At 45.9% G+C, this 19,614-nt stretch overlaps 2 protein-coding genes across 2 annotated transcripts; both read left to right on the forward strand.

Annotated features, from left to right (window-relative positions):
- On the forward strand, window positions 1–6,776 carry MARS2 (methionyl-tRNA synthetase 2, mitochondrial). Its single transcript, XM_033137840.1, has 3 exons — window positions 1–269; window positions 1,065–1,399; window positions 5,485–6,776. The coding sequence occupies exons 1-3, from the start codon at window positions 20–22 to the stop codon at window positions 6,628–6,630; spliced, it is 1,731 nt and encodes a 576-aa protein (XP_032993731.1). The 5' UTR covers window positions 1–19; the 3' UTR covers window positions 6,631–6,776.
- A 5,421-nt stretch (window positions 6,777–12,197) lies between these two features.
- Window positions 12,198–19,276, forward strand: RAB33A (RAB33A, member RAS oncogene family). Its single transcript, XM_033138021.1, has 2 exons — window positions 12,198–12,974; window positions 18,682–19,276. Exons 1-2 carry the CDS (start codon window positions 12,762–12,764, stop codon window positions 19,117–19,119), a joined length of 651 nt encoding a protein of 216 aa, XP_032993912.1. The 5' UTR covers window positions 12,198–12,761; the 3' UTR covers window positions 19,120–19,276.
- The last annotated feature ends 338 nt before the right edge of the window (window positions 19,277–19,614 follow it).

A 19,614-nucleotide genomic window follows, 5' to 3' on the forward strand; every position in this document is an offset into this window, starting at 1 on the left:
CTCCCCGCGTGCGGCGATCATGCTGCTGCTGCTGCTGCTCCGCTCCCACGCCGCGCGCCGCCTGCTCCGCGCTGCTGTCCTCCCCGGGAAGGGTTCGTGGAGAGGCTGCCACGCCTCGGATCGGAACGGCCGGCGGCGGCTGCTCACCACGCCCATCTTCTACGCGAACGGCCCTCCGCACATCGGGCACCTGTACTCTGCGCTGCTGGCTGATGCGCTGCACCGGCACCGGGAGCTGCAGGGCCGCGGAAGAGGGCGCTTTACCACGGGTCAGTGAGAGGACTGGCAATGGGGGTTGTGTGAATGGGTGGTGGGTTTTCTTCTCGTGTGTCAAAGGCTGCTAGATGCTGCTGATCAATGGAGGCTTTTCCTTGAGCGTTCTTTAAAGCGGTTGTTTAAAGTTTGTTGTTTGTTGTTGTTGTGTTCGTCTCCCTTGTGCGGAGAAGACAGTCCCTCAAGCTTACAATCTTATCTGAGGGGAGATGGGTAAATAGCAGGATGGAGTTTCAATGAAGCACGTGTGCATGCAAGTGTGCGGAACCAGCCAACTCCCGAGGGAAGGTGAGGCAGTCACTTTGTGGGCAGGATCCACAGGGGCAGCAGATCCGGCCTCCCAGACAGTAATGCATCACCTGCTGCTGCAGCAGCAGCAGCAACAGCTGTGACACACTCCTTACCCACCCACCCACCTACCAGTAGCTGCCAGTTGCTATTGGGCTGCAGCTCTCATTAGTCTCAGCCAGAATTCCCAGCAGTGATGATAGATAGATGCTGTAGTCCAACAACATATTTGGGGAGGGGGGTTCTTTTTCCTTTAATATAACCAGTTTTCTCCATTTTCCAGCCCTAAGAACATCAGATCAGCTGGATCACAGTAGAAGCCTGTCTAGTGCAGTCTTCCAACCTTGGCTACCCAGATGTTGGTTAGCTGCAGTTCCCATCATCCTTGATCATTGGTCAGGCTGCTTGTGGATGAGAGTTGTAGCCCAACAACATCTGGAGGCCCACAGATACCAGGTCTGTTGGATTCTTAATTCTTTGCACTATTCTATTTCTCTGCACAGGAACTGATGAACATGGTCTGAAGATCCAGATGACAGCAGCAGCTGCAGGCAGTTCCCCTGAACTGTTCTGTAACCGTATATCAACTAAATTCCAAGAACTCTTCACCCAGGCGGGCATCTCTTATACAGACTTCATCCGTACTACAGAACCTCGGCACAAACGGGCTGTAGAGCATTTCTGGGCTGCTCTGCAGGACCAGGGCTGGCTCTACCAGGCCCACTATGAAGGCTGGTACTGTACTGCTGAAGAAACCTTCTTGGCTGCTTCCCAGGTCACTGAGCAACCTGATGCTCAAGGCCACAGGCACATGGTCTCACTTGAGAGTGGCCACCAGGTAATGAAAAGCACCTCTGTACCTTTTCAGTTCTGATATGGAAGCCCTGTTTTGTAGAGTTCCATCACTCGGGAAAGTATCTTTTGAGATTTGCAGCAGAGCCTGCTCTAGGATGGCCCCTGTGATCTCATGCAACACATCTCAACAAGCATTTGGGGCAAATAGGAAGCACACAAATGCAGTTATATTTTAGAAACACTTTTCACCTGACCTCTGCCTTGGCTTTAAGCAAGAAAGGCTTCAGTGATACTTCTGAAATTTAATTATTTATTAACCATAAATATTCCCAGGTTGATTCACATAAAAAAAACCTCATACAAAATTTTTTGAGTAAGATTGAGAGCAGTGGATTAGTAACTGTAAACAATTAAATTGTTTCAGTTTTCAGAGTTAGAAGCTGGTGGGTGGGTGTTAAAGAAATATATTTCCGTGGTGCTGAAAATTTAGCAAAGTAGGTATCAGGTGGGCCTCCTTTGGTAGAGCATTTCAGAGATGGCGAGTCACAAAGTGAGAAGACCCTGGCTACATTCACAGCATATATGTGAACACCTCCATTTCCCTACCATCCTGAGACCAATAATTTATTAAGGGTGCTGGGAACTGTAGCTCCGTGAGAGATAAACTACAGTTGAGGATTCTTATTTGGGGAACAGGTGTGATTTAAATGTGCTTGAAATGTATGTTGGGTACACAGCCCCTCACTTTGATGTTTGAGGAAGGCCTCTGATGATGACCTCAGCACATTGGCAGACTGATGTGAAATCTCAAGTTCGTAGACGTTGCTTTGATTTTTTTCCCCTCCAACCTTTGATTATTATATTTGAAGACTCACCTCTTTTCATCCTGCTAAGAAATCATCCTCTGCCCCTTCCTTTTCATGCAGTAGGAAGAACACAGTCACATTGACTTTACTGCATGGCTGATTCCCAAATGACTGCAGCCACCACGATGTTACGTAGTGTCACCAAGCAATGCTGCATCTTGCAAAATCACTCCAGAAGTGCTTCTGCCCAGCCATTCAATTTCAAGCACACAAACCACCTGTGTTGCTGAGTGAGGCTAAATGATGAGAAATGATTGCTATGTGAGTCGTGGCTTAGAAATTTGCCTCCTGTCTTTGGCATAGGAAGGGGCATTGGGAAAATGCAAATGTCTCTTGCAGCATTGGTACACACACAATCTCAAGCTTTTTTACAGGTGGAATTACAGCAGAAATGACTGAGCAATTAAGTCAGGGTATGAGGCCAAATATGTGTGTGCTTCACAATCGTGCTGCACAAGCATAGAAATTTGATAATTGGTGGAAAATTCAGCATCCTGGGAATTTCCTGGGGATTTGAAAAGCAAGTTTCTAGTCCTTCAGTTTGCAAAGTTAGTATGTAATACCTGTTGCAATCTCAGAAGTGAGCAAGTGGGGGTGACCAAGATTTCCAGTAAGAAGCCCTTAACACAGGGGTCAGCAAACTTTTCCAGCAGGGGGCCGGTCCACTGTCCCTCAGACCTTGTGGGGGGCCGGACTATGTTTTGAAAAAAATATGAACGAATTTCTATGCCCCATAAATAACCCAGAGATGCATTTTAAATAAAAGCACACATTCTGCTCATGTAAAAACACCAACCAGGCCCCACAAATAACCCAGAGGTACATTTTAAATAAAAGCACACATTCTGCTCATGTAAAAACACCAGGCAGGCCCCACAAATAACCCAGAGGTGCATTTTAAATAAACGGACACATTCTACTCATGTAAAAACACCAACCAGCCCCCACAAATCACCCAGAGGTGCATTTTAAATAAAAGGACACATTCTACTTGTAAAAACACGCTGATTCCTGGACCGTTCGCGGGCCAGATTTAGAAGGCAATTGGGCCGCATGCGGCCCCCGGGCCTTAGTTTGGGGACCCCTGCCTTAACAGTTGTGTTTCTGTATTCTATGAGAAGCAAAGAAAAATTAATCCTGTACATTAATAGTGAAAGTTCTCTGACTCTGAATCTTTTTTTTTCTTTTTTCTTTTTTCTTTTGCTGAAATATCAAAACTGCTTAAGAAGGAATTAGCAGCAGGCTCAGAGGAACCTTGTAGAAACACAAAAACCTTAAGGGAATAAAAGATATAAAGGTGACAGGTGGGAACTAAGTGAGGATTAAGCAAATTTAGTGGGCACAGAATGATGATGGAGTTTTGTGTGGGAGGGGGAATGGAAACTGGAAAGATGCAAAGAATGTGGCTGGCTGGGACCTTGAACACTCTAAGCCGGACACTTAGCACTGCAACATTTTGTTGCAGGTTCGACTTGTTGATGTAACATAAGCAGACACATTAAGGTTGCTTAATTTGCACAATTTATGCAGGCTATAGGATTTGGTTTCTCTTGGCACCTAACAATGCAGCATATGCACAGCTTTGGATTAGGGAGAAACAACAATTTGTCCTTTAATTCTGCGTAGACATTTTCTGCATGTTACGAGGAATTTATTTCTATACATGGTTTAATACTTAATCCATTTTGGAGGGCATAGCTGGTGTTTGTGTGAATAACCCTGCTTTATTATAGAAAGGCGTGGTATAAATACTGAAACAAAATGAATAAGGGTTCCTGGTTATTTACTGAAGCAGGGCGGTCCAACTTTTCATACTAAGTGGGCCGCAAGAGTACTTCAACACAGAACCTGCAAACCGCACTCTGTGTTGTCATGGGGACTGGAAGGCCGAAATGTGATTGCCCCCCCCCAATGCTACCAGATAAATGAGGTGCTGGTTTTTGGCAAGGGGGGTATGAGGCTTAAGAAGCATCATAGAGCCTCCCACCTCCTTCCCAAAGCTGGAGAAGCAGTAACAAGGTTTTGGAAAGGAGGCAGGAGGACTTGAGCACTCTATCAAAGCCCTCATGCCTCCTTCTCAAAGCCTAGTGCCTTGCTTACCTGGTTGGGGAGAGTCAAACGTTGCTGAGGGCCACCAAAAAGGCCTCAAGGGTGACATGTGGCCCTTGGGCCATGTGTTGAACCGTCCTGGTATGAAGGAATATCATGTAGCAATTTTTCTGGAGCTTAGCAAGTCTGAGGACCCATGTGTGCTATACTTTCAGTAAAATGCCCTGGGAACTGTAGTTTTGGAAGGGTGCTGAGAGTTTTTAGGAGACCTCCCCCATTACCTTTGCAGAGCTGCAGTTACCAACACCCTTAACAAACTACAGTTCTCAGAATTCTTTGGGGGAAGCTAAAGCCATGATGTTGCTTTAAATGTATAGTGCTCATGGGGTTTGAGAGTGGTCAGTGCCTGGATGGGAGGCTACTTAGGAGCTCTATATATGTCGCCTTAAACTTTATGAAATAAAGGGGGGATATAAATTATGTATGTATGTATGTATGTATGTATGTATGTATGTATTTGGTTTTTCAAATTCAAGTTTTAGAGTCATGTGTCCAACTTACAACATAAAAACAAGATTCCAAGGAATCTCTTGGACTTCCCTCCTCTTCTTTGTGGGTCCTATTGTTAATCATTTCCTCCTGCAAATCCAAAATCTTTTACCTCTACATTGTGTCCAAAATTCACCATTAAAGTGAATTTCCAACCCTACTAACAATTTTAACTGTTTACAATAAGTTATAATCCCCCCCCCATTCCTTATTAAAATTTCGGTCTTCCTAATTTCTGATTCTTCTGGTCATTTTTGCCATTTCAGCATAATCCATCAACTTGATCTGCCATTCTTCTCTGGTAGGGACTTTATCTTCTTTCCATCTCTGGACCAATAACATTCACACAGCCATACATAAATAGTCTTATCTGCTCCCTTGGGATTTCTGCATGGGGGGGAATATAAATGTAATGCAGATGTGGAGGAACTTCTGGCCTTGCAGATGTTGTTGGACTCGGTAATTCCCATCAGCCCCAGCCAGCATAGTTTGGGGTGATAGGAGCTGTACTTTGAACTATAAAGGGCAATGGGAGTAATAGTCCAGCAACATCTGGAAGGCCAAAGGTTCCATCATAGATGCAATGAATATAAACAAATGAATAACTATTTGTAGGGGAGACAGCAAGAAAAAGGTTGTGACCAGTTTCTCTCTTGTATCTCAGGTGCACTGGACCAAAGAGGAGAACTTCATGTTCAAACTGTCCGAGTTCCGGGAACCTTTGCTGAGATGGCTCCAGGATAGCAAGGCAGCCATAACCCCTGAGCCTTTCCACCAGCAGGTGCTCCATTGGCTGGAGCAGGACTTGCCTGACCTCTCTGTGTCGCGTGACCGAAAGCGGCTGCAGTGGGGCATCCCTGTCCCCCACGACTCGACGCAGACCATTTACGTCTGGGTCGATGCCCTGGTGAACTACCTGACTGTTGTGGGTTATCCCGACACACACCACACCTGGTGGCCCAGTGCAACCCACATTGTGGGCAAAGATATCCTCAAGTTCCACGCCATCTACTGGCCTGCCCTGCTCATGGCAGTGGGGCTGGAGCCTCCAGAGAAAATCTTGGTGCACTCCCACTGGACGGTGCAAGGGCAGAAGATGTCAAAAACGCTGGGCAATGTGGTAGACCCTCAGGCCTGTTTCCAGCGGTACTCAGTGGACGGCTTTCGGTACTTCCTGCTGAGACAGGGTGTCCCTGAGCGAGACTGCGACTACTATGATGAGAAGGCTGTCAACTTGGTCAATTCAGAGTTGGCTGATGCCTTGGGGGGTCTTCTTAACCGGTGCACGGCCCCCAGCCTCAATCCCAGCAGAAGCTACCCAGGCTTTTCAGAGGCATGTTTCCCTCAGGTCATGGATGCTCCTAATAGGAGAGGCAAAGCCTTGGCTGAGGACTACAAACTGGTGTCATCAGTGAAAGACCTGCCTGCCCATGTGAGCGACTGCTTCGAACGCTTTCAGATCTACAAAGCTTTAGAATCGATCCTGGACTGCGTGAGGCAGACAAATGGCTTCCTTCAGAGGCACGCGCCTTGGAAACTACGCCGTGAAGATCCCGAGCAGCGGCAGTGGCAAGACACCATCCTCCACGTCACTCTGGAATGCCTCCGGATTTATGGGAGCCTCCTGCAACCAATGATCCCAGACACCGCTGATAAAATCCTCACCAGGCTGGGTGTTAGTCCCACGGAAAGGTCTCTAAGCAACTTGAACTTTCTTCCTCGCTACTATGGCGAAAGGTCTCCCTTTGAAGGCAGGAGGCTTGGGCCAGATGCTGGGCTCCTATTTCCAAAGCTGGAGAAATCCAAATGAACCCAATTTCCAAAGCTGGAAAAATCAGCAGATGCTGCAGAAGATCACCCACAAGTAGTCTCTTTTTATGCTTTCAGAAGGAGAAAAAAAGATGGCAGCTTGTGCCTTATGGTTACATTTTAGTAAATGGTTGCCGGCAAGGTGTAGGTATTTACTCTCTTAAGTTCATTCACTATAGTGCCTAGTGACAAGGTTCATTCATTGAAAGGGAGAGCCAGCTTGGCTCTGGTGCATATTACTCTGATGGCCCCACTGAGGATAATAATTCCTTTTAAGGCACATCTCTATCAATCCTCACACACAGAAGAATTAGGATAGCGCTCACTTCTCATTGACAAGTCTGGGGATGTGGTGTGGTGTGTTGGTGATGGCTGACTCTCCTACAACAACAAGAGGCTATATCCAGTGTTTTCTGCCCATTGACACAAGAGTTTGGCACTGGCAGATGGGTGAGTTTGAATGTTGTGCAGCAGAGGAATCCAATGCAATCAGTTGCACTGGTGGACACTTGCTCAGTCAATTGAGGAACAGTCTGGGAACACAGAATGAAAAACGTCTGGAGGGCACCAGCATGGGAAATAATACTGCTCTAAACCTTTCCAATGTTTCACTGTTGCCATTGCTGAGAAATGGCTACATGGAAAAGGAATGGTGCATATTTAATATTTGGTAGACAAAACCCTTTGTGCACAAACTAATTGTTGTGACACTGCTGTAAGGTAGGCTAGTATCTGTGTTGACTACCCCCCTGGTTGCAGCTCAGAGATTCATGACTTCTGAATTATGGGTTCAGTTGTACCTGAATCAGTGGAACTCACTGCTGCAAGATGGTGGTACAGCTTAGATGGCTTTAAAAAAAGGACAATGCATTCATAGCATCAAAATATACAACCATAATATCATACAGTCATAATATATAATCATATAATGTACAATCATGATATCATACAATCATAATATGCAGTTGTAATTCATACAATCATATCACACAATCACCATCACAATATCAAATAATCATAATATCACACTATCACGCAATCCTCTTGTACAATCATACACTATCATCTCATACAATCATATAACAAACATATCAGACAACCATATCTTACTACATGAACATTAATAAATTGGTGCTGTGGACATGCATCTGAAAGAATCACAGCATATAATAGGTAAAATTCATCCTGCACTTGCAAATAAAACTATTCCCAGGGCTGATTGGAAGGAATTTTTGCTGAACATCATCCAGGTGTCAGCAAAGCAGAAGTGGCAGAGTATGGCTTTACCCACACACTGGTTGAGGAAGACAGTCACAAATGGTGAGCTGGGGTTCTTATTGAACCAGATGGGGTCCAGCCTGTGGGTTTTGATTCTGGTAGTGAAAACAAATTGCTACCTGAGCAGGTGGTGCTTTTCTTTATTCTAAATGCATGTCCAGGAGCACTACCCAAGCCAACATTCAATGCATGGTTCCTATGGGTGGATCTCGGGGTCCTATTAACAACAGGATCTCATAAACTTGGAGTCTGCCTACCCCTGCTCACGTATGCTGGTCTTCAGGTGATGGGTTGGAGCACACAAGTGGCTCAAGCTCTGATCTGTAGTATTTGTAGCACTAGTATTATCACCACTATCTTTTTTTATTGAGAGAGTGGAAGAACGAGTGATGAGATGAAATGACTATAGGAATCTGGTAGCTTTAAACTTGGGATGGGGAAACTGGTCCTCTAGATATTTTTGGGCTCCAACTCTCATCAGTCCCAGTCAGCAGGCCAAAGATCAGAGACATTGGAAAGAGCCATAGCTCAGTGGCAGAGAATCTGCTTTGCATCCCTGATACCTCTAGATAGGGCTGGGGATAGTCCAGCCTGAAATCCTGGACAGCTACTGCCAGGCAGTATAGACAATACTGAGCTAGATGGCCCCATGGTAAAGCAGCTTCCTATGTTCCTATCATAATGGATATTAACTGATTCATAAATGTTAATTTGAATAAAGTAATAGTTCTGCTTTTAGATCAGGAATTGCCTTCCAGATGTAGGGCTCCAGTTCCCATCAGCCACAGACAGAACAGCCAATGCAGAGATTATGTAACTGCAATCTAGTAACTTGCTTTGTTGCTAAGAAGGTTATCTTGCACATGCAACTTTTGTAACCGTGTATGTGTAAAAGGTAAAGGTCAAGGACCCCTGAATGGTAAAGTCCAGGCAAAGGAGACTGGGGTGCAGCGCTCATCTCGCTTTCAGTCCAAGGGAGCCGGCGTTTGTCCGCAGACAGCTTTCTGGGTCATGTGGCCAGAATGACTAAACAACTTCTGGCGCAGTGGGACACTGTGATGGAAGCCAGAGCACACGGAAACACCATTTACCTTCCCCCCACAATGGTACCTACCGGTATTTATCTACTTGCACTTTGACTTGCTTTCGAACTGCTAGGTGGGCAGGAGCTGGGACATACCAACAGGAGCTCACCCTGTTGCGGGGATTCGAACTGCCGACCTTCCAATCGGCAAGCCCAAGAGGCTCTGTGGTTTAGACCACAGCGCCACCCGCTCGCCACCTTTTTACCACACACACACACACACACACACGGTATATATCACATGCAAAATTAATTGAGAGTATACTTTTATAATTAATCAAATACCCCAGTAATGAGAGGTTAGAGCAGGGGTCCCCAAACTAAGGCCCGGGGGTCAGATGCGGCCCAATCGCTTTCTAAATCTGGCCCGCGGACAATCAGGGAATCAGCGTGTTTTTACATGAGTAGAATATGTCCTTTTTATTTAAAATGCATCTCTGGGTTATTTGTGGGGCGTGCCTGGTGTTTTTACATGAGTAGAATGTGTGCTTTTATTTAAAATGCATCTCTGGGTTATTTGTGGGGCATAGGAATTTGTTCATTTCCCCCCAAAAAATATAGTCCGGCCCCCCACAAGGTCTGAGGGACAGTGAAAAAGTTTGCTGATCTTGGATTAGAGCTCTGCTAAAGAATGGAGTATTGTAAATGTGTGTATATGTGTGCGCGCCATTGCTACTGAAACACACCTGACTGTATATATGCCATTGGATGAAGTTAGTTTTCAATTCTTCCACATGCTTTAGCCCTAGTACCTGCTTTAAAGGCCAAAATAGTCCTGGGAAATGTGTGTGAATTAGAGTCTGCTACAAGCAGAATTTGCTGCTTGTGTCTATCTCTATTTTCCTAGCAGCAAGTCATACAGGTGTCAAGGTCCCAGTTTATTATCTGTCTATCCAGCCTTTACAATAAGGAGCTTAAGGCAGTGTCCATGGACTCTTTTATCACCAAACCCCTCATTTATACCCTTGCAACAACCCTACTTAAGAGAGAGATTGACTGGCCTAGGCCCCCACCCCACCCCATCAGGCAGCACACACACTCCACAAAAATGACACAGTTGCTTGGCACTCCTGGGTTACCAGGCAGTCTGTGGAGGGAGAGTCCCTGCTCTTCTACCTGTTCACAACCATTTCGTAAGGTGATGGGCAAGGATCATAGATCTGGGCAGTGTGTGGCCCCTTTAGGGAGTGGGGTGGGGGAACAAAGAAAGGACTGAGTGCACAACTTTGGGGGATCTCAAACTTGTGGTGTGAAACTAACTGGTTGTCTGCTTCCTTTCTGTTGTGCTCAAGGGAAGGGAAGGGAAGCGCACAGGAAAATGAAACTAAGTTTTTGCCTCCACAAAAAGGATGACTGGAGAGGGGCCCTAGTTCTGAGCATGGAGTTGCAGTGCAAGCTATTTACTAAATGGGTACAGTTGCTGAATCCCCAAGAGCAGGGCATCAGCCTGCAGACTGAAGAAGATATGAAAGATATAGAAGTTGCCTAAAGCACTTTGTAAACAAAAGGGAAGGGTGATGGTAATGATAAACAAATAACAGCCATGATCGTGCTAATATCATTTCTGTAGCCCAGGTGGTGGTCAACACTTTTTGGGACCCAAAGGCACATTTGCAATATAGAGCAACATATTTTGGGCACCACATATAATGTGAGCACTGATCTAAGGCTTGGCATAATTCTAAGATCGCTTCATTAAGAAACAACTGAGCCTAAGCTTTGTATAGTAGCAGCAGCAGCAGCAGCTTCATCCTAACTGTCATCCTCACCAGCATTGTAAGATGCTGCTTTGCTGAAGCAGGCGCCAACCTCTTCAGCAGTTCTGCCACAAGCAGGAGAGCTTCTGGTTTCACCTGGTCTTCTGCTCTGGAATTCTCCAAGAATGACAACAGAGTCACAGCTGAAAAACATCATGCACCCTTTAACATGCCAGGAGAACAAAAACCCTGTTTACCATCAAGCATCATTTGTGGAAGGCGGCTGTCTCCTTCTGTAGTAGCAGGGAAAACCTGAGGATTTTCATCTATCCATGAGGCTGACCTCATTCAGTTAGAACTGAGAACCACTTGCCCATGGTCTTATTATTGTTTCTGGTTATCTTATGAATAGGTAAAGGTAAAAGGGCCCCTGACCATTAGGTCCAGTCGTGTCTGACTCTGGTGTTGGTGTCCAACTCTGGGGTTGTGGCGGCGCTCACCTTGCATTAATGGCCGAGGGAGCCGGCGTATAGCTTCCAGGTCATGTGGCCAGCATGACAAAGCCGCTTCTGGTGAACCAGAGCAGTGCATGGAAATGGTGTTTACCTTCTCGCCGGAGCGGTACCTATTTATCTACTTGAACTTTGATGTGCTTTTGAACTGCTAGGTGGGCAGGAGCTGGGACCGAGCAATGGGAGTTCACCCCGTTGCGGGGATTATATTGATCTGCGCCAGCTGCAACAAAACATGTCTCTTCAGCATCAGTCTCTACAGGCATAGCACTGCAACCTTTTGGCTTCACATCCAAAGGTGCACTCCTCCATTGTTACCTAAGACAGACAGATGCCAACCAGTTATATTCCATTTAGTTTGTCGCTACTTCTAGACCAGATTAAAACAGCAAACCTAAAATTATATACCAATCCCAACAGAATTCGCATTGGATTCACTTATGGGTAAACATGTTTAAAGATGACAACTCTGCAGCACAATCTTATCCACTCCAACAATAAAATCCTAACCAAATCTCAGAAGTAAATCTCAGTGAGTTCAGTGGAACTTAGTCCCAAGTAAATGGGGTTAAGATTGCAGCCTAACCTGAGAGCATATGCCATTGAATCTTCTGTGTTGGATCAAGTCCCCCCCCCCAGGGGGGGCATATGCAGCTCCTTGCCAAGGGCACAAGGGACCCTAGGTAGGCCAATGGCCAGGGCTAGTCAAATGTGGAGCCCTCCAGATGTTGGGATGCAGATTCCCATCAGCCCCAGCAAAAATGGAGCAAAGTCAGGGATGATGGGAGCTGAAGTCCAAGAAGCATCATTTTCTGCCGGACTTGCCCAAGGTCAAGGTCATGAGTGAGGATTTTAGCCTGGATCTTCCCAGTCTTATCCCGACATTCTCACTAATACAGCCCTCAGCGACGTTGGAGCGCGTTGTTTAGGCAGCATGTGTTCCATCACTGTAAACATGCGAGGCCTCCGTAGTGTCTTCTATTATAATTGTTTTTACATTTCTTTGAGCAGCAGAACGTGGGTCACCACGCACCCCCGTCTCAGATGTGAGCAAGAGCTAAGGAAATGAGCACATTCCCATGCGCAGCAGGGGATGAACAGTTAGGAGCGAGAGAGCCGGCAAGCAAGTGGGGGCCACCCAGGCTTATCGGTTTCCCTCGTCCTGCCTTTTAGTTGGCTAAGCGCAACACAAGGCGCCGGTGGGGTGCTGCTAAGGCTCCGCCTTTGGGGGCTGTGCGCTGGAAGCCGGCTGGGTGTCGGCAGCCAATGAAAGCGCGGAGCGATGGGCGGCTCCTGGCCGGTGACTCGAGGGTGCTCCCGCAGCTGCGACTCATCGCTTAAATGCGGCTGGCTGGACCGATAGCTTGGAGTCTTGTAGGCAGGGAGCTGTGTTTCGCCCCTGTCGCCATGCCGGCCGTACTGAGTCAACCCTGAGCTTTTCAGTCGAGTACTGCCTCCGTTGGGTTTTATTTGTTCCTTTTGCGCTGCGCGTTCCTCCGCTACGCTCTCACGTTACGGAAAAGCCGAGCCTTATCCTCGCCTAGCCTGCTAGCCAGCGCTGATGGCGTGTCCTCCCAGAATGGAGCTGGAAGCCTCGATGGAGCAGTCTGTTCAGACGCGCATCTTCAAGATCATCGTCATTGGCGACTCCAACGTGGGCAAGACCTGCCTGACTGTGCGCTTCTGCGGGGGAGCCTTCCCGGCAAACACCGAAGCCACCATCGGCGTGGACTTCAGGGAGAAGGCGGTGGAGATAGAGGGAGAGCACATAAAGGTACAGCAGGAAGAAAAGCAGGGAGGGAAGAGGGAAAGAACGGGGGAGCCGGGCCTGGTGCACACAGCCTTTCTGGGAGCTGGGTCCTCCTTCCAGGTGGCTTCGTCTGTTGTTATCGGGGTGTTTTTTTTAGCAACCATAATTCAGGATGCTGCTTCAGAAAGCTCCGCTCGTCTTCTATTGCTGCCATGTCTGAAAGGATGTAGGGCGCCCCATGGAGGTGAGGAGAGCTGGGGAGCAAAAAAAAATCAAAAAAAAATATCGATGGACTCCCAGAGAAGCAGGCTATAGAACCCTGTTTGGTATTGGAAGAGTAACAGGAAACCCTTATAAGACAGGCTTGGGTAGAGGAGGAGCAACAGTAGGCAATCCACCCTGAACTGCAAGCTTCTTATGGCATGGTGTGTAAGATGTATATATTTTGTCTAATCCAAATCCTGGTGCTGTTCTCACCACCACCATCTTAATATGCTCACAAAAAACCCTATTGGGTGGGAAATGATGAGGGAGGGAGAGACAGCAAAACGGGGACTGGCCCAGTAAACTTAATGGCTAAGTAAGGATTTGAAGGGCCGTAAAAATCTCTGGTAGAGCCCCTGCTTTGCATGCAGAAGGTCCCAGGTTCAATCCTTGATAAAGCTGGAAGAAAGAACCCTGCCTGCAACCCAGGATAGGCTCTGCTATTCAGTATAGACAGACCAATGGCTGACTCTGTGTTGCATATATATATTCTCCCTAACTACTTACATCATTCTGGCTCTAGGTTGTTCTGAAGGTTGGGGATTAATTTCACAGTGGCTAATTTCTAAAATTACAAGTGTTTAGGGCTTCACAGTGTCTGGAAGTCGTGTGGTGGAAGCATTCCCCATCCTTCACCCCCAGCTTGGCAACTCCCGATTGCTAAAGCTGGTTGTGATGCCCTATAGTGGCAAGAGAAAAAGAAGGCCAGGACATGGTGCCCATTGCATTTACATCACTTCATTACTCAACTACTTGATGACTTGCATCTGTGAACTGACACCCTCCTCCCCACTGGAAAAATGTTATGCCTGATATGAAAGTTCTGGCTTCAGTGCCAGAATCTGTGATGGCCTGTTTCTACAGGCAGTTCACTACCATGTCCATAATCAATTGGCATGCATGAATGAACCAGCCTCCATAACTGTACTGTGCTCAGATGCCCTGTTCTTTATGGCTATTTCACATGTTTCACTAAGCAAACACCTCCTTCCCAGTAGAATTCAGAAGGTGTGTGGGGGATACAATATAAATTAAAAAATTATGATTATGATTATTAGAAAGGGAAGGTATGAGCAGGGCCAAAATTTCAGTGCATTCTCATGGTCACATCACAGCCCAGAAACTGTACTTAACCCTGGTGCTTCTGTTATGTAGACTTCTGTTGAGGTCTCTGTGTGGTTGCAGAAGGACTACCTATACTGTGGGATTCTGAAGCTGTTATTAACTCTGGATGTTTTAGTTTTAGATCACTTTTGCACACCAGGAATTAAGGACTGGATAAATGTGTGCTGGTTCAGTCCTCTCTGCTACATCCTTGCAATGTTAGGCCAATCGAGAGCACACATATTGACAGTGGAGATGAGAGAAGAAATATATAAAATCCAGAATATTTAGATATCATAAAATTGGCATACGCAGAACTGTTCAGATTGCTCAGTTACAGTAAATTCCAGGGCAAAGTATACATTACATACTAATGCCATACTCAGTTTAAGAAGGATATTGACAAGCTGGAATGTATGCAAGGGTTTGGAAACCAAGCCTTATGAGGAATGGTTGTAGGAGTTTGGCATGTTTAGCCTGGAAAAGAGGAAACTGAGAGGAGATATGATAGCCATTTTCAAATAATCTTAAGGACTGTCACATGGAAGATGGAGCAAGCTTGTTTTCTCCTGCTCCAGAGGCCAGGACCCCAGCCAATGGCTCCAAGTTATAAGAAAGCAGATTCTGACTAAACTTCAGGAAGAACTTTCTGACAGTAAGAGCTGTTTTGACAGTGGAATGGACTCCCTCAGGAGGTTATGGACTCTCCTTCCTTGGAGCTTTTTAAGCAGAGGTTGGATTGCTACCTGTCATGTATGATCTAGCTGAGATTCCTACATTGCAGAGGGTTGGACTAGATAGTAGTAGTAGTAATAATAATAATAATAATAATAATAATAATAATAATAATATATTATTTGCATCCCACCCATCTGGCTGAGCTTCCCCAGCCACTCTGGGCGGCTCCCAAATGAATGTTAAAACAATACAGCGTTAGATATTAAAAACGTCCCTAAACAGGGCTGCTTTCAGATGTCTCTTAAAAATAGGATAGCTGCTTATTTCTTTGACATCTGACGGAAGGGTGTTCCACAGGGTGGGCGCCACTACTGAAAAGGCTCTCTGTCTGGTTCCCTGTAACCTCACCTCTCGCAATGAGGGAACCACCAGAAGGCCCTTGGCGCTGGATCTCAGTGTCTGGGCTGAACGATGGGGGTGGAGACACTCCTTCAGGTATACAGGACCAAAGCCACTTAGGGCTTTAAACGTCAACACCAACACTTTGAATTGTGCTTGGAAACGTACTGGGAGCCAATGTAGATCTCTCAGGACCGGTGTTATGTGGTCCCAGCGGCAACTCCCAGTCACCAGTCTAGCTGCCGCATTCTGGATTAGTTGTAGTTTCCGGGTCACCTTCAAAGGTAGCCCCACGTAGAGCGCATTGCAGTAATCCAAGCGGTGACTCTCAGGGTCCCTTCCAACTCTATAATTGTATGCTTCTATGAGTCATAGACCTTTAAAGAGCAAAAACTCATATAAGAGATTGCCTATACTAACCTTTCTCAACTTGGTGCTCTCTAGGTGGTTTCGATTACAATTAACATCATCCCTTACCACTGGTCATGCTGGCTGGGACTGATGAGAGTTATAGTCCAAAAATCTGGAGGGCACCAGGCTAGGAAAGGCTGGTCTACATGGACAACCAGCAGGGTTTTGACATGGATCTTTCCCAACCCTACCTGAAGATGCCAGGGCTTGGACTTGGACCCTTCACATGGAAAACATATGCTCCATAACTGAGTTACAGCCCCTTCCGAAAGAGCAGCTGCTCTTGGAATTCAACCCCACACTGCAAACTCTACAGTGCAATTTCACAAGCATTCAGCCACAGCATCTCACCTGTCCACCACTCTCATGTCCACCTTTCTCCTTTTTCTCTCCAGTTTCCAAGTGCAGTTCAGGACAGTAGGGAATTCTGTTCAGGAGAGGGAGTTTAGTGTAGTTGCAGTTATTTTTACCTAAGGTTAACAAGCTGCTGCAGTCAACATTGTCCCCTGTCCTGCTCAACTGTCAAAGGTAAAAGAGCTCTGCCTTCCCTTGCATCTGATAGCTCATTCTTTTCGTTTCTCCTTTTTAAAGAAAACTGCAGATACCCCAGTGGTCAGGGTGCCATGCAGTTGTGAGTTCTGACCAGGAGTGCCCAAATAGATGTAATGTTTAAAAACGTTTTTCTTTCTTTTTAATGCTTTAGAAAAGGGAGGTTGACAGTGGAGAGCTGGCAGGAAACATTTTGCTTGACCCTTTCCTCGCTGCAATTTCTTAACTGCAAATCTCTCACCCACAGCAGCTTTTTCCTACCACACAGGGTTGTAAACGCACATGTTACCCTCTATATGGCAAGCTTGCATCCTCTCCCAACCACATGAACATGTTCTCTAAAAATAACCCCATATAATGTGAGCGTGTGGGTACACACAGTCAAAATGACTGTTGCTCTCATTCCCCATAGCTAAGTGATGGTTTGGCTTAATGTTAAGTCTGAACTCTGAGGCTCAGGGTTTGTCTCACTCCAAACAAACCATGAACTGTAGCCAAGGTTTGCTTTTGGATTACTGTACTGTTCATGCCTTATCTGCAGGAGGCAAACCATCATGCAAAGCCAGAGCATGCCTTAGTTTCAGGTACTAGCATGGGAGCAGGATGACCCTGGGAGGAAGTGAAGCATCCATTTTTATTTTTTACTGTGAGAACCCACACACTAGTGGGATATAAAGCCATCACAGCAGACCAAGATCTGCATGCAAACCTTTCTCCTGGAAGAGCCTGCCTGACCTAGGTTACAGAGAAGATGCAGTGTGTGTGTGTGTTTTTAATTAAATCATAAAAAGCTCAGCAACTTCATTCCTAAAAAAAAAAAAGCTCAACAACTTTGGTTGGCCCTCATGCATGTTCCCTTCATCAAATCTGGCCCTCTTTGAAAAAAGTTTGGGCACCCCTGTCTTAAGCAGTGCAGTGTATTCCTATTGCCTCATGAATGCAGACCCAGTTTCCTTGAAGCTCCTCTGACTCCAGGCCCTCAGAAAACCTTCTGAGGAAAAAGATTGGCCATTTGGCCTTGTTTGGCTTCAAGACCAGATTACAAAGGCTAATATGTGGAAGAGATTGCTGGTTGTGGGAAAAGATTAGGTGAAGGGAGGTCAATTCATGTTTACTCAGCTAAGAAAGGTGTGGACTAGGAAGTAGGCCCATGTCTTCTTGTTAATCTCTCCTTGTCTCAGCTGGGGAGAAAGCTGACCCTACCTATGAAATGGGTCATATTAGGGAACAATAACTGTATAATTGTAGAAAAAACTTTAATTGACTTTGATTTTATTGAATTCATAATATTTTAGGCTTCTATATTTGATTTTTATTGAATATACCTCTTCATCATATTTTTCTTGTGAAGCAGTTTATAAATCCACATATATTTTAAACTAGGTCACAACCAATACACACTTTTACCACTTTAAGTTAGAGCTTCTCCCAAAAAAATCCTGAGAACAGTAATTTACCCCTACAGAGCTACAATTTCAAGCACTGCAGGCAAACTACAGTTCCCAGCATTCATTACGGCAAAGCCATGTGCTTTAAATGGTGTGGATGGATATGACCTTAGATAATGTGGTAGCCTAAGTATGTCAGAGTAGGGTTCAGCTTCAAATCGTGAATCAGCAGCAAAGCTCAGAAGATGAATTGGGGGAAATCTCAGCCATACTAGGAGGGTTATGAGAATAAAATAAAAAAGGGAGGAAGAACCGTGTGGGACACTCTGGGCTTCCTGAAGGAAAAGTTGGATATAAATGGAGGCTGAACATTTTCTGTCAGCTGTTAAAAGATTCTAGCATTTCCTCCAGAGCTCATTTGCCCTGGTTCCTGTCTTGGGTGCGTACATGCATGCGCGCACACACACAAACACACACAAACACACACACACTGGCTGGGTCTGTGAGCTTCCTTGTTAGTTTTCCCACAGTGCCTCTGGCATTGCGATGATAGTACAGCACAGGCATTGTGGGAATTTGTTTCAGTGGCAACTTGTAGCTTCCTGCTGCCTCAGATGGATGAGCCCAGAGCCTGCCAAAAGCACTTTACTGAGGGCCTTCATATGACCATAGATAGCTGCCCTATACCCAGTCAGACCATTGGTCCTTCCAGTTCAATATTATCAACAAAGACTGAGAGCAACTCTTGAGGATTTAGGCAGGGACATTCCAAGCTCCACCTGTAATTCAACCAGGGATTGTCTACAGGCAAAGCAGGTGCTCATACATTGAGCTATGGATGATCTTCCATGTCAACCCTTAATGCTGGAGCTGATCCTACATGAATGTACTCTCTAACTGGCTTGTAGACTCTTCAGAAATTCTGCTCTGTTCCACAGGTGCAGGTCTGGGACACAGCAGGCCAGGAAAGGTTCCGGAAGAGCATGGTGGAGCACTACTACCGCAATGTGCATGCTGTTGTCTTCGTCTATGATGTCACCAAGATGGCTTCCTTCATCAATCTTAAGACCTGGATTGAGGAGTGCAATGGCCATGCAGTCCCTGCCCTTGTCCCTAAAGTGCTTGTGGGAAACAAGTGTGACTTGCGGGACCAGATCCAGGTGCCATCCAGCACGGCCCTGAAGTTTGCTGATGCACATAATATGCTTTTGTTTGAAACCTCAGCCAAGGACCCCAAAGAAAGTCAGAATGTGGAATCTATTTTCATGTGTCTGGCTTGCCGGCTGAAGGCCCAGAAGTCTCTACTTTATCGGGATATGGAGAGGCAGCAGGGGAAGGCACCAGATGGGAGCAGCAAAAACGCCTGTCCCTGCTGAACTGTTGAGGTTGCAATTCCTGACCATTTAATGGGTATGTGTGTGAGTGTGTGTGAGAAGGGCAGATGGTTTTGTCCCTTGATGAACTGAATCAAGACCTGCTTGTCTCAATCTTAAGTTAAATGTTAAGTTAATAATAAAATTTGTATGGCATTCAGCTGGTTTCGTTGTAGCTTTGTTTCTGCTGGCTTGTGATCTGAACAAGCCCTTGTGATAAACACCTTCGCCAAAGATGGGTGCTGGGTAACATGACTGGTTTTATTGGTGTGTTAATAGAAAAAAACAACAATCCTGTTATTAACTCAGGAGAAGTATAGACATAGCTGTTTCTGGTAGTATTTATGATTACACTGCCAAGCAAGGTGGTGTACTTCTGCAAAAGCTGCACAATATCCACTCATTTCCCATGCATAGGTTCAAAGGATGAGAAGACACTTTGGTAACAAAACTGAATGTTTATTTAGTTAAACACTCTATGAGAGTGTAAAGCATGAT

Source organism: Lacerta agilis, chromosome Z (genome assembly GCF_009819535.1).
Source record: "Lacerta agilis isolate rLacAgi1 chromosome Z, rLacAgi1.pri, whole genome shotgun sequence".
Classification (NCBI taxonomy): Eukaryota; Metazoa; Chordata; class Lepidosauria; order Squamata; family Lacertidae; genus Lacerta; species Lacerta agilis.